This window comes from Polyodon spathula, chromosome 24 (assembly GCF_017654505.1).
Source record: "Polyodon spathula isolate WHYD16114869_AA chromosome 24, ASM1765450v1, whole genome shotgun sequence".
Taxonomy (NCBI): domain Eukaryota; kingdom Metazoa; phylum Chordata; class Actinopteri; order Acipenseriformes; family Polyodontidae; genus Polyodon; species Polyodon spathula.
The window spans coordinates 22791806-22807145 of NC_054557.1; the positions used below are offsets into that span (position 1 = coordinate 22791806).

General features: G+C 42.6%; 1 protein-coding gene across 2 annotated transcripts in view; it reads left to right on the forward strand.

The window, feature by feature from the left end:
- The first annotated feature begins 3706 nt into the window (after window positions 1-3706).
- Window positions 3707-15340, forward strand: part of LOC121299054 (retinoic acid receptor RXR-beta-A-like) — a 30770-nt gene continuing 19136 nt past the window's right edge. The window contains exons 1-3 of one of the 2 annotated variants that reach the window (XM_041226549.1): window positions 3707-4183; window positions 12590-12792; window positions 13498-13651. In XM_041226549.1, the coding sequence (XP_041082483.1) occupies window positions 4168-4183; window positions 12590-12792; window positions 13498-13651 (373 nt within the window). In that variant the 5' untranslated portion in view covers window positions 3707-4167. The remainder of the gene's footprint in view (window positions 4184-12589; window positions 12793-13497; window positions 13652-15340) is intronic. The other variant, XM_041226548.1, reaches the window with a different exon arrangement.

A 15340-nucleotide genomic window follows, 5' to 3' on the forward strand; every position in this document is an offset into this window, starting at 1 on the left:
ACACTGGAATTGACTTCACCTGACTAATTGAAGCCCTAACAAGTGAATCAACCTTTCTGGGCCTTAGTAATCATCTTTTAAAGAAGTAATTAAGAATGGTCCAAAAGAGTGCCCAAACTTTTGCTTGTACCATGTTCACTTTTGTTTATTATTTTGACTCTGTAATAAATGCAAATAAATAGACAACCTTATCTTCCTAACTTTGTAGTTACTGATTTGAACTCTTGTTCTCAGCATTCAGCTATTTGTAATTCTCTTTTTTGCACAGTAAGTATTGTCCATTGGGATCAGTCTGCAAGCTTCTTGGGTCTCCTTTCCTGTAACACTATTCCAAGCTCGTGGTGGAATTGCAAGAGACACGGATAGATGGAAGTATAGGCGCAGTGCTAATAATTGCGGACAGGCAATTATTTTGCACTACACCCTATGTAAGCTTAAGAGCAATGCAAATTACTCAACACACACAAATAATGATCTGCAATCATGATAACGAGGGTCTCAATGAGCGCATCAATCTATTTCACAGCCGCACTTGGATAGTTTGGAGTACAAAGGGCAGTAGTTGCTGTATGATATTTGTGGAGCACAAAAATAAAAAAAAAAAAAAAAAAAAAAAAAAAAATGTCAGAGGAAGGGCAGCAAAGTCCTCTTGGCGCACAAAAAAAGAAAAACGTTTTCTGAACCGACAGTCCTCGCAGCTGAGGTTACTCAGCATGAAATGGACTTGTTTGGAAAAGCTTCAGCCAACATCAGTTATGCTAGTATCCTTAGGAAATGATATGTATTGGCCCTACCCTTTTCAGCATGACATCCAGACATTTGCCAAGCACTCTGGAAAAGGTCGACTGAGCTACCCCTCCAGACATTCCAACTGTGGTCTGAAAGGAACCAGAAGCTAAGTAGTGCAGAGAACACAGCACTTTCACATGTGCAGGGATAGCGGTCCCTAGATAGATGCTGGGGTCTAGCTTAACCTTCAATTTAGCTATTAGGTCTAGGATTAATCATAAATCAATCTTTATTTGACATCGCACCCTTCACAATAAATTGCCTCAAGGCGCTTCACAGGTACAACAGTAGTAATTATTGATACTGTACAAGCAATAGCAAACATTAAAACGTAATACAAAAATCAATGACAATGCAATACAATACAGGGTAAAAACATTACTTAACATGTAAACGATGGATTATAAAAGTGTGTCTTCTGTCGTGTTTTAAAACCTGTAACAGTTGGTGCCTCCCTTACAGAAACAGGCAGCTGATTCTATAATTGGGGGGCTCTAAAGTCAAATGCTGTACCGCCTGTGTTCTTTTTTGAAACCTTGGGGACTGTAAGCAATCTGGCGTCTTGGGATCGCAGTGGTCATCTTGGTATATATGGGATTAAAATATTTCAATATGAAGGAGCCAAATCATTTAATGGTTTGAAAGTAACAAACATGACCTTAAAATCGACGCTAGTTATTTTTCTAATATGAGGTTCAAATGAGAGATCTGGGTGAAAAATGACACCCAGATTTCTCATTTCAGACCTCAATTTAAATGAGAAGCTGCACAGCAATTATCTGCATAGCAATGAAAATTGACCTCACCCAAAGGCAGAGAGAGAGGGAGAACAAAATTGGCCCAATAACCTTGTGGGACGCCACATTTAACTGCTTATAAAGCAGAAATTTTATCAGTTCTAACATACTGAAACCTATTTGAAAGATTTAAACCATGACAAGACATTGTCCGACAGTCCAACAAGATTCTCAAGAGATCCAATCAGAATTGAATGGTCAACGGTATCAAAAGCTGCACTAAAATCCAAAAGAATAAGAACAGAAGGTGAACCCTTGTCGGAAGACATCAGCACATCGTTTACTCCGATAAGGGCAGTTTCAGTGCAACGGCCAGACGGAAGCCTGATTGTAATTTTCATATAAATGATGTACTGCAAGGAAGATGTTCAGTTGTTTAGCCATTGCTCTCTACAGAACTTTGGATAAAATGGGGAGATTTGAGATAGGGTTGGTTTTTTAAGTAATGTTTTTGTTGCAGCGACCTTAAAGGAGTTGGGAACAATACCAGATGACAGGGAACCATTTATAATAATTAAGACTGTGGTATATATCCTAGAAAATACTTATGTACACAATTTAGTGGGAATAGGATTTACAGCATATGTAGTGGATTTTGTCCCATCAACTAAGTCAGTCATCAGATCAGGCTGGTTAATAGAAGCAAAGATTGCATCTCTTTTAGTTTTATCAGTATTGCAGAATGTCTCATTTAGGTTGTTCTGTAATCTGATTTCTTATATTAGTAATTGTATTGTTAAAGTGGACTTCTGTTTGTTGGTTAGTCTAGTGTCCCCCCAGCTGTACTCTTCACATTTCAATTCAGGTAAGAAGACAGGACCATGAGCCGTGATGTTACCCTGCCATTTCACGATGGGTCCTATCGATGTGTTCAGTACCAATGTGTTACTCCTTCATCCTGTTGGTAAAGGAATTTTACTTACTATTAGAACAGGTGGGGATTAGCTGGACACAGGAGACAGAAAGTTTCTTTGAAACACCTCTGGGGTGCAATGATTTATTTATTTCAAGTTGAGGACACTCAGATTGAACATCATGCAGAAAATAAAATTTACCTACGCAATTATTTCATACACACTCATGTAGATTAGATCAAAACTACTACCTCCCACCTATATCCAAACCCATCCCTCCCGTCTAGACCCTCACTCATCCCTCCTGTCTACACCCTCACCCATCCCTCCCCTACATCCTCACCATCTCTTCCCCCTATACCATCACCCATCCCTCCCCTTACACCCTCACCCATCTCTCTACCTATAGCCTCACCCATCCCTCCCCCTACATCCATCCCTCCCACCTAGTCTCACCCATCCCTTCCCCCTACATCCTCACCCATCCCTCCCATATAACCTCACCCATCTCCTTTCCACCTACATCCTCACGAATCCCTCTATCTACATGCTCACCCATTGCTCCCTCCTGCATCCTCAACAATCACTCCCCTACGACCTCACCCATCCCTCCCCACCTACATCCTCACCCATCCCTGCCCCTAAATCCTCACCCATCCCTCCCCACGTACATCACCACCCATCCCTCCCCCTACATTCTCACCAATCGTATATCCTAACCTATCCCTCCACCCTACATCCTTACACATCCCTCCCCATCTACACCCTTACCCATCTTTCCACCTACATCCTCAGCCATCCCTCCCTCCTACATCCACACCTATCCTTCCCCACCAATCCCTCCGCACTTCGACTTTGAAGACATTAGGTTGTGCAGATCGACCACTAGGTGGCACTAAAGAGCACGAAGCGCTTCATGTGATTCGGATCAGTGAACCTTTAGGCGAACCAACAGTTTAAGGGTTTCACAAGGCTTCATTTTCCCCATCACTACACTTTTTTATTTTGAAATAGCGAATACCATTAACAACTGCTAGAATTATCAGGGAATAACAATTACAATAATAAAAACCGAATTGTGTTTGTTTTCTGGGGCGCTTACGTTGTTTCCTGTTGGGATGTGTACACTGTTTGATAGGAAACTGCGTTTCCACCTGGTCGCCATTCTGGATCCGAGCTGTATGCTCGATGCGGACTCCACTGAGCCAAAATGGCTTCAGTTTCACAGCCTCCGCAAACAGCGGCGGTTTCCTGCGCATAGGAACTCGGTGAAGAAAGACTAAATAAACAGGCCTTACCTGATTCCTGTATATCCCATTCGCCGACAACGCGTTATAAATCATATTTACCTCGCTTTAAAACAATTGTAAACTATTTTATATGTGAGAAAAGCGTTGGAAACGGGCAAACCTTTTGCTTAGATCATACTTTATTATTGTAAATAATATCTTTAATTTCTGTTTTACGGAGTGGGTTTGCCGGGAACGGGGTACGTCTATCTAAGCGAGATCGAGCTAGAGAGAACGAGTGTTAGTTGGGCCGGTTCGGCCGGGGACGTTTTTTGCAGCGGAGATTTGAGTCGAGTTTTTAATTTGAAACAGTTTTATTTTACCTTATTGTCGTGCCACGCAAATCCTCGGGCAGGCGGATAAGTGTTTAGAGGCGGCTGGCTTTTCAGGCGCCTGTTCAGAGGCCCGAGTTGTTTCACCCGGCGGTCTGGAAACGGGATGGGCGACAGCCGAGGTAAGATTAAAATAAGTGTAACTGCAGATGGTGAGAGTGGAGACGTGTGAAGAAATGGGGTTTACTTACTGTGTTTGAAAATGGAGTAGCATTACATTACTGTGGTCCTGAATATACGTGGTGTATTATTATTATTATTATTATTATTATTATTATTATTATTATACACATGGAGACACCATCAGTGCTTGCACGGGTGGTTGTTCTTGCGTAAATCTATTCTTTAATCAAAGCGGGGTTTCAACATAAAACGAGATGCGCATCCGACCAGACTGTACCCGAGATTACATTATTAAAGGGTTTTAATATGGTAAAAGTCTGTTAGTCTAGTGAGGCAGTTGTTTTTCCACGATACATACAGTATAACATGTCTTGTTTAGTACAGTAACGCTAACTGTACGTCTTACATATGCAGAAAAATACACGCTTTATTTTTTTGCAGTATTTGATACAGACCAATGTAAGATATATCCTTTTAAATTGGGCAATTGGAGTTCATCTTATTGTGTGTGTATGTATGTATGTGCATGTATATGCGTGTCAATGTTTTGTTTAAATTATTCAGCAAAACAAAAACTTATGGGTTTTAAGAGTGTAGATTGAGTCTTGGGTAAAACAAATAACTAACATTCTGACAGAGATCTGTGTAGATAAAAAAAAAAACAAAAAAAAAACAAAAAACAAAAAAACAACATTTTTTTTATATTGACAAAGTATTTTACATTTTGAAATAGTTTATTTTTTAATATGTGTTTGCATGCATTCTGGTGGTACTTGTCATGTTTGGTGTTGGTGGAAGTTGCTGGTAGATTATCGGTGTCAAAATACGTCAATGTGACCTATATACAGGCTGCGCACATGCAAAGATGCGAGTCAGACAAGCAGACAGGCGCCTCCACAGAACTGCAGTCCAGTACACTCGATATCTTGGGCTGTGTGGGAGCTACATGTAGGACAGACCAACCGACACCCCGAGGAGCCACAGCTGGGTTTTATTACAGCTTCGGGGAACCCCCTGATTGCATCAGTGACGTCTGCCTGGCGATCCCGGGATCACCCGTAAACACGCGGGTGCAGCGATCAGGGGGTTCTCCGCTGTGTAACACTGGAATGAAACCCAGCTGTGACTAATCAGGGGAAAGTTAATATTTTTAAAAGCTTTAAAAAAAAAAAAAAAAAAAAAAGAGGTTAAAGGTTTTTGGGTAAAAGTTTTTATTTTACACAAGGAAACACGTGACCTGGATTTTTTTAGTTGTCATGTTTTTTTTATTTATTTATTTTTCTTCGCAGTTCTATGTAAAATCTAATTCATCACGACTTCGGTAGTTTAGCCTTTCAGGGGCAGCAGCAGCAGAAAGTTTATCGCCATTCCCCTCCATGGAAGGTAATTTTTCTAGCTATAGGAAGACAAGACAAGAACAGGCATGCTCCAGCACTACCTGTGTATCACTCTGAACCCAGTAGAATAGAACAGGCATGCTCCAGCACTACCTGTGTGTCACTCTGAACCCAGTAGAATAGAACAGGCATGCTCCAGCACTACCTGTGTGTCACTCTGAACCCAGTAGAATAGAACAGGCATGCTCCAGCACTACCTGTGTGTCACTCTGAACCCAGTAGAATAGAACAGGCATGCTCCAGCACTACCTGTGTGTCACTCTGAGCCCAGTAGAATAGAACAGGCATGCTCCAGCACTACCTGTGTGTCACTCTGAGCCCAGTAGAATAGAACAGGCATGCTCCAGCACTACCTGTGTGTCACTCTGAGCCCAGTAGAATAGAACAGGCATGCTCCAGCACTACCTGTGTGTCACTCTGAGCCCAGTAGAATAGAACAGGCATGCTCCAGCACTACCTGTGTGTCACTCTGAGCCCAGTAGAATAGAACAGGCATGCTCCAGCACTACCTGTGTGTCACTCTGAGCCCAGTAGAATAGAACAGGCATGCTCCAGCACTACCTGTGTGTCACTCTGAGCCCAATAGAATAGAACAGGCATGCTCCAGCACTACCAGTGTGTCACTCTGAGCCCAATAGAATAGAACAGGCATGCTCCAGCACTACCAGTGTGTGTGAACAGAACAGGCTCTCCAGCACTACCAGTGTGTCACTCTGAGCCCAATAGAATAGAACAGGCACGCTCCAGCACTACCAGTGTGTCACTCTGAGCCCTGAGCCCAGTAGAATAGAACAGGCATGCTCCAGCACTACCTGTGTGTCACTCTGAACCCAGTAGAATAGAACAGGCATGCTCCAGCACTACCTGTGTGTCACTCTGAGCCCAGTAGAATAGAACAGGCATGCTCCAGCACTACCTGTGTGTCACTCTGAGCCCAGTAGAATAGAACAGGCATGCTCCAGCACTACCTGTGTGTCACTCTGAACCCACCATTGATTTTGCAAAATCGTACAGCATTGTTTTTTTAAGTATTTTAATACTACAGATATATGAAAACCGGGATCGTTTTTATGTAAACAAATAGGTTAGTCAAATTTATGACTTGGAATATTAATGGCTGTAATAACCCTATTAAGAGAAAGAGTTTTATCTTGTCTGAAAACAAAACGGGTGGATATTGCTTTCTTGCAAGAAACTGTATTGAAGTACAGTAATCCGTCACCAACCACGGGGGTTACGTTCTTGACAACCCCTGCGGTTGGCAAAACTGTAGTTGGTAAATACTAGATCTTATGGGAAATCGAGGTTTAGGTTCTCCACGTCCGCGGTTACACTTATCAAAGCCTATCTAAGTAAAATTTTCCTTCACTAAACACAAATGAAAAACACAGTAACATAAAAACAATGCAAATACTATAACATACTGGGTAATGTAACATGTAAAAAGTAATACAATTCTAACATAATAAAAAGTAGTGTTTTATTTACCTAGAATCCTTAGAGTTGAAGACCAGGGTGTTGTTGACACACGATGGCGCAGAAGCACATGCAGATGCTTCTCATGTTTCCGTGCAAAACCGTGTATACACAAATCTATATGCCACGGTTGGCAAATTGGTATACAAATGGAAAACTGCGTATACATGAATACTGCGGTTGGCAAATATGTGGTTGGTGAGGGATTACTGTATTTAAATTAAAAAGGGACTGGGTGGGGCAGGTACTTCACAACTCATTCAATAGCAAAAAAAATTATGTAGTAATTTTAGTATGTAAATTTAATATCGCTATGCTAAAACAATATACAGGGGCTCTCAAAAGTATTCACCACCCTTGGACTTTTCCACATTTAATTGTGTTACAACATGGAATCAAAATTGATTTAATTAGGAGTTTTTGCCACTGATCAACACAACAAGTCCATAATGTCAAAGTGAAAAATAAAATCTACAAATTGTTCTAAATTAATTACAAATATAAAACAGAAAATAATTGATTGCATAAGTATTCACCCCCTTTGCTATGACACACCTAAATAAGCTCTGGTGCAACCAGTTGTCTTTAGAAGTCACATAATTAGTTGAATGGAGTCCACCTGTGTGCAATTAAGGTGTTTCACATGAGTTCAGGTTAAATACACCTGTCTCTGGGAGGTCCCACAGTTGGTTAGTACATTTCCTAACAAAAACTACATCATGAAGTCGAAGGAACATTCAAAGCAAATCTGGAATAAGGTTCTTCAAAAGCACCAATCAGGGGTAGGATATAAGAACATTTCCAAGGCATTGAATATCCCCCGGTGCCCAGTCCATTATTAAGAAATGGAGAGAATATGGCACAACTGTGAGACCAAAATTTGGCACAAGCCTAACACCGCACATCATCCTGAGAACACCATCCCTACCATGAAGCATGGTGGTGGCAGCATCATACTATGGGGATGCTTTTCTGCATCAGGGCCTGAAAAGCTTGTGAAGATAGAGGGCAAAATGGATGCAGCAAAGTACAGAGAAATCCTGGAGGAAAGCCTGCTGAAGTCTGGAAGAGACCTGGGACTTGGGAGAAGACTCATCTTAAAGCAGGACAATGACCCCAAACATACAGCCAGAGCCACACTGGAGTGGCTTAAAAACAAAAAAGTCAATGTCCTGGAGTGGGCCAGTTAAAAACCGGACCTCAATCCAATTGAGAATACGTGGAAAGAGTTGAAAATTGCTCTTCAGAAAAGATCCTCATCCAACTTGATGGAGCTTGAACAATTTTGCAAAGAAGAATGGGCAGAAATTGCAGTGTCCAGATGTGCAAAGCTGGTAGAGACTTATCCAAATAGACCCATGGCTGTAATTGTTGCCAAAGGTGCCTCTACCAAATATTGACTCAAGGGGGGGAATACTTATGCAATCAATTATTTTCTGTTTTGTATTTGTAATTAGTTTAGAATAATTTGTAGATTTTATTTTTCACTTTGACATTATGGACTTTGCGTGTTAATCAGTGGCAAAAACTCCTAATTAAATCCATTTTGATTCCATGTTGTAACACAATAAAATGTGGAAAAGTCCAAGGGGGTGAATACTTTTGAGAGCCACTGTAAGGACAATGAAGGTCGTATTATATGAGTGGAAATTTATTTTAATGGCAAAAAAAGTGTAATGTATATGCACTAAACAATGGAGATCCAGACTTTTTTCATAATATGAATAAGATTATTGGAAATATTCCCAGATGGACAAACAATACTGGCAGGCAATTTTAATCAGGTTCAGGACATGATGCTCGACAAAACAAGATCCAGTCTAAACCTAAACCCAATCCGTAGAGACAGAGCTGTGATCCATATATTGGCAATAGACCTGGGCTTGTTATACATTTGGCGATTAGTTAATCCTCATGAAAGAGAATACACCTTTCATTCTTACCGTCATAATTCTCACTCCAGGATTGACTATTTCTTAGTAGCTCATGATAGATTAACCCTTTACGGTCCTATTTTGGATCAGGTCTGACATTACATTTTTCCCTTTCCAGTCCAACACTATCAAAAAGACGTACAGCACAGGTCTCTAGTTGTTTTTCTCTGGAAAAAGCCGATAAAACCTTTCAATGGCAGAGTGAGACAGATAGGAGCCGAATGAAGACAAAAAAAAGGGTGTATCTCATAGCCCCATGCATCACATAGGTAACAGACCTACACAAAGGAAATAGCTGCTTCTGCATCCAGGAGAGGATTCATTAGTATGCATGTCTGTAAAGAGGTATGTGCAAATTGAACGAGGGGTGGAGCTTGGCTGGAGATACAGTACTGAGTGTCCTTTTGCGATTCAATGCCTTTTAAACCTGTTTTACTCCAAAAAATATTTTAAACAGTGTGTGTAAAATAAACAGCGTGTGTGAAAATAAATTGGACCCGACATGCCTGCCAAAGTACTGAATAAATGGACTACAAAGGGTTAACTCTGTTGTAAAATGCAAGATAGACCCTATTGCTCTGACGGATCATAGCCCAGCAGACCTGTGTTGCTCTTAATGTAGACATAGCTCAAAAATAGGTGGAGACTGAATACCATGCTATTCAAGAAGAATCCTGTAATAAAGACCTAGCACAGGACCTGAAGTTTTTTTTTTTTTAAATCAATATTGGCTACTGTCTGGGAGGCCTCTAAAGCCTATGTTAGAGTCAAGGTCATAGCGATCGCCTCAAAGAAACAAGGGAGACAGGAGTACAGGGTGGGAAAATTCGAATTCCAAATTCAGGAGCTGGAGAAAGCACTTGCAAGGAAGTACACAGATGATATGTATAAACAAATATGTGATCTGAAATTACAACTTAGTGATATTTTAATAAAAAAAGCAACGTGTGCCCTGTTTAGGCTCACAGTGCCACACAGCAAAGGCCACCAAGGTGTAGGAGAGACCTGGCTCTCCCTAACGTAGAACTGTATAATACAGCATTTTAAGTAGTCATGTTAGCTCGACACTGGTGCAGCACTGGAGGGCACTTATAAGGTTCAAATAGAAAAGTCACTCACTCCTCCTTTTTGCCCCATTGATGTTTTATTGCAATGAGCCCCCAAAAAAGAGTGGGGTTGACAGTGCTAACCCAATTTTAAAACACAAGAGATACGGACAAAGGCACGTACAGTGTTCAGTCTCTTTCAGTTTAAACAGGCTACCTCACCCATTGGTGGAACCCTGTATTTCGCATAGGAAAGACTTTTTTTTTTTTTTTTTTAAAGTTTTTATAATGGAATATGACTGTTGGGTGACCTATACAAAGATGGGGTGTTTGTTATACCAGGAGTTGATAACTAAGTATAACTTGATTGGTAGGGAACAGTTTGGAAGATATTTGCAACTCGGAGACTGTATCGCTGCTGTCTTGGGTCTGCATCTCCAGCACAAAAAGCAATCTGTGATTTGAGCAGTGTTTTACAGAATTGGTAGGAGAATCTCATGCAGCTATGACACATTTAATAACCTGTGTAGTGGTGATTGTGGAAACCTCTAAACTATCTGGCAGAGATTTAACTCCTAATTGATGACGAGACGTGGTTAAACATTTTTTCAAATTCTGGGGCTAGTAGTAGGGAGGTGAGGAGAGAATTTCTACAATACAAATACTACATCGATATCACTGGACCCCTACAAGGCTCCACAGAGAAGGTATACTGAGTACTAATGTGTGCTGGCAATGCAGGGGGAGGCTGGCACATTCTTACATGCTGCATGGGAATGCCCAGTGGTCTTGCCATTCTGGAGTAAAGTTATAAATAGCTTGGGGGCATGGCTGGGGGAGTCTCTGCCAGCTTCACCCAGACGGGGGTGGGGAGAGATTTTAAACATTTTTATGTTGTGTGCCACATACACAGCAGGGCAATGTTTCTGCCTGGCCTTTTAGTTGACTACATTTGGCAGGGGGCAACATTTTTTCCGTTCTTTGATTGATATGTGTTACCCACTTACTGAACTGCTCTCTTACATGGAAGTGGTAGAAATAATTAAAACAAATAAAAATACAAACTTTTCGGTTTTGGCCTGAAAAGTGCTTTACTCACCCCCAAGTAAACTCCCCCCCCCCCCCCCCCCCCCCCCCAATGTGAACTGAAGGGCCAGGCTGAAGCATTGCCCCGCTGTGTATGTGGCACACAAGATAACATTCTTCATTTGTCATTCAGAACAAGTAGTTCTTTTTTGTGTATTTATTATCAGTTTTAATTATAAAGACAGACGTCCTCATCACAAACACCCAGTCCAGCAGTTCTAAAGGATGGCTATTTATTTTATATGTCTGGTTTGGGAACTTTCTTGGGTCGTGTTTTCATTTATTTATGGAAACCATTCGCTCATGCCAGTTAGAGCAAAGAGCTTTGAGACTGGGAATCTTAATTGACTGCGTGCTGCGTTTCAATACGGTTCAGTCACCAGGGGAGGTCGAGGTTTCAATTAAATGTGAGCTTTCTGGTTCTCGTCTTCAGTTACTTGGCAGAGTCTTGCACTATGTGAATGTCTCTCTGAATGACACCTGTTCTGTTGGGTGTGATCCAGGATCCCAAGTGTCTGTCTCTCTCTTTCAAAACTACTGACCTGAATCCGTGTTATAGAGTGGGAAAATAGAAGAAACTGAGTCAAGCAGACAAGCGTTTGGGCTCTAGTGCCTTCAAGAAGACAAGACTTGTACTTCAGCTTGATTTTTGCCTAAGGTGGTATCAGTTTCTTCTAGCTTAAGATAGAACCATTGCTTTGCCACTGTAGTGTCACTGTCTGTCTATGTTGCCATTGAAAATCATTTGGGAAGGATATAGTTTGGCATGCTGTGGCACTATTCTACCAACGGCAGCCTCACCCCATTGTAGCCACCTCTATACTTGTGCTCATCAATAACCGTGATGAAGGCACTGGCTGAAACGCTTGTCTGCTTGACTCAGTCTCTTCTAGTTTATATCTTGTATCTTGTTTGTTGGTGTCTGCATTGTTTCTGTGTCTTCAGAAACCTTTCCAGATGCTCTCAGGCAGTCGACAGAAGGAAGCGGGTTTACACAGTTTAAGGTTAAGCTTTACCTGTTTGTGTAGTAAGTTGTGGAAACCATCTTGGATTGCTCAGTCTGTTCTGAGGACCGGGGCCTGTCACATGCTCTGCATCTTGGGTTGCCCAGTCTGTGATGAGGACTTTATTATGACTTGGAAGTTTGAAAATGTTTTCTTGTTTATGAATGATGGGAAGGCCGCACTGTGATGACGTTGGCATCCAGTGCCCGTTGGGTATTTTCTCCAGTCTTGCCGGAATATTTCGTTTGCACTACAGAGTGTACTGGTCCTCTTGTCTGCTCGTTGCGGAATATTTGTGCTAGTGTAAACGCACCTGTTGATTTCAGGTGTACAGGCCAATTAATTCAACCCCTCAGTGCTGAAAGAGTTAACCACCCACCCCCTCCTCTGAATGTCTCTCGCAGACTCCAAGTGTTTGTAACTCTCCCTCGTTGAATATGTGTCTCTCTCTCTCTCTCGCAGACTCTAGAAGTCCAGACAGTTCTTCGGTCAGCTCTCCTGCAGCCCAGCGCAGCCCCCCCCTTCCCCCCGCTGCCATGACCTCATCACTGAACTCTCCAATCAGCAGCCTGGGGTCTCCCTTCTCTGTCATCAGCTCCTCCATGGGCTCCCCCAGCCTGCCAAGCACCCCCTCTATTGGCTACGGACCCATCAGCAGCCCCCAGGTAACCAGTAGAGTCCTGTACCTCCAACTCCCGAAAGCATCCCCTCCATCCACAGCCCTTGAAAAGGCATGTACCCAGATCCAAGTAAATACACCCTCACTGTACCCCTAAAACAAGTCCTATACTCAACAGTACAGCACTGTGGGGCACAGGCCTGTGAGCATTAACAATGAAGGTACCAGTGTAAATAAGCCGTCCGCCAGTCTCTCTTTGAATGTCGTCGACCACAACTTGAGTTTCAATGAGCTTGTACATGCAGGACTGTGTTTCAATCAAGCCTTAAATTGGTTACTCTCCTCTTCCAACCTGTTCAGTTCACTAATTTGGGATCTAGGTGAAATGAAGACCTGGGAGAGTTCTTGGGAAGCTCTGCTGTGCTCTCTGTCTGTTTGTAACCCTGAGTCGCTTACGGTGGATCTCCACCTGTCTCTGCAGATCAACGCCACAAGAAAACATACAGACTAACTAGAGCAGCCTTCTTTGCGGTCCAGAGATAGGAATATGACTCCCAATGCCTAGCGGTCTGATATAGTGAAACCAGAAATAGGAGCTTAATTGGACACACTGTGACTGATGAAGCGTGTAATAAAACCTGGAATGGGTGAAACTGCTATGCAGTAGGAGTCTGACTTCCATCTGGGCAGTCTTATCTACCCAACTGTATATGTAGTGAACTGAACCTGTGCTCTCTGTGTGTCTCCGCAGATTAACTCCACAGTGAGCGTGTCGGGGCTCCACGCTGTCAGCAGCTCGGACGACGTCAAGCCCCCGTTCGGACTCAAGGGCATGCCAGCGCACAGCCCGGGACCCATGATGTCACAGAAACGACTCTGCGCGATCTGTGGGGACAGGTCCTCGGGTAAGGACACAGGGGGACAGGGAGAGAGGGACGGACACGGACACAAACGGCTTTGTGGACGAGTCTTCAGTCCTGTTTCTTTCTGTAGGTGAGCACTGCGGCACACGCAGCTGTCTCTGTCTGTATGAAACCCCTCTGTCTCTCTTTCTCTCTCTGTATTAAACCCCTCTGTCTGTTTCTCTGTCTGTATGAAACCCCTGTCTCTCTTTCTCTGTCTGTATTAAACCCCTGGTCTCTGTCTCTCAATTTTAAATTCAATTTAAAAAAGGCTTGTGGCGAAGTGGTTTGCAGTGTGCAGGTGTAAAGGTGATGCAGTGCTCAGTCATAACAAACACAACACAGTTCACTGTGAAAAACAACTCTATTTGTGCTGGGTTGCTTGTTTGGCAACCTTAAATAATAATACCTGGCTACACAACGATGTGTATAGCGCAGGTAAACCACGGGGTTCAGTCCCCAAATAATAATACTAATAATGACACACACTTTATACACACACGATCACAAGTCCAACAGTGAGTGCTCCTAGTACAAAGTGTTTGTTTAATACAATAATTGGTGACAACAGTAGTGCGGGTTTGATGCTGGCTTAGCGAGACAGCTCCCAAATATTATTGTCTGGAGTAACAAATAACAACAGTTAAACAGACAGATAAGACAACAATATACACTCACAGTACTTTGTTTATATGTCCTTTACAGGTCTTTCTGTAACCATAACACATATACCCTCAGTCACGCCCCATTCAGTAGCGAGTGCAATCACGTATCCTCCAATCCATGACTGACACAGCCTATTGCATTAAGGCAATGACTTCTGGTATTGTGACTCCGCCCTCTTTCTGGATGGCCGGCTTCCAGCTGACCCTGGATTGAATTGCCAAACCATCCAGTCCGGTGCACACTGTTCATATTACACAGCGCCCTCACAGGTCGGAAGAGAGATTGTTGACTAGGATTAATTCGCTCACTGTCGCGTGGCTATATTGGCATGACAAAATAAAATTGTTTTGCCAAAGCACTTAAACAAAAATGTCAATAGACACAATAGAACATAAGAGATTCTAGAACGAGAAAAGGCCATTCGGCCCACCTATGCTCCTTGTCCTTGATGCAAGTGTGGTCTGTTAACACTCAGGAGAGTTAAAACAGAAAAACCTTAACCAAGCTAGTAGGGGAAATGAAACCTCTGGGAATCCGTGGCTAAACGGACCGCCCTTCCTCCAGACAGCTAGCTAAAGGTCTTGTTATGATCACAGAGAGGGTTTTACAGTATTGTTCATGAGCATCTATTCTTGAAGTATCCGATAGTCTCTGCTTCAACAACTGCTTCAATCCAAACAGATAACCCCCCCCCCCCTTTCCCTCCCTCATTACTATCTGCACCCCTTTCCATATTTACAGTATCAATCATGAACAATAATGTCTGGTCCCAGGGCTGTTTCTCAGGTTGTGGCAGACAGCTCCACACTGGACAGCAAGCTCTGCTGCCTGCTGCTCTTCTCCTAACAGGACTCCTATTTTCTCTGTTTTGCTTGATTGGCCAATTAGGGGAAGAACGTGTCCCTGGTTTGTTTGTATTGGGGGCAGTGTAACAGAAAGGGCCTCTCTGCCTTTACCTCTCCCATATCACAGTGACAGCACAGCCTCTTTTCTTTAGCTATCCAGGATTTTTTATGCCGGCCAGGC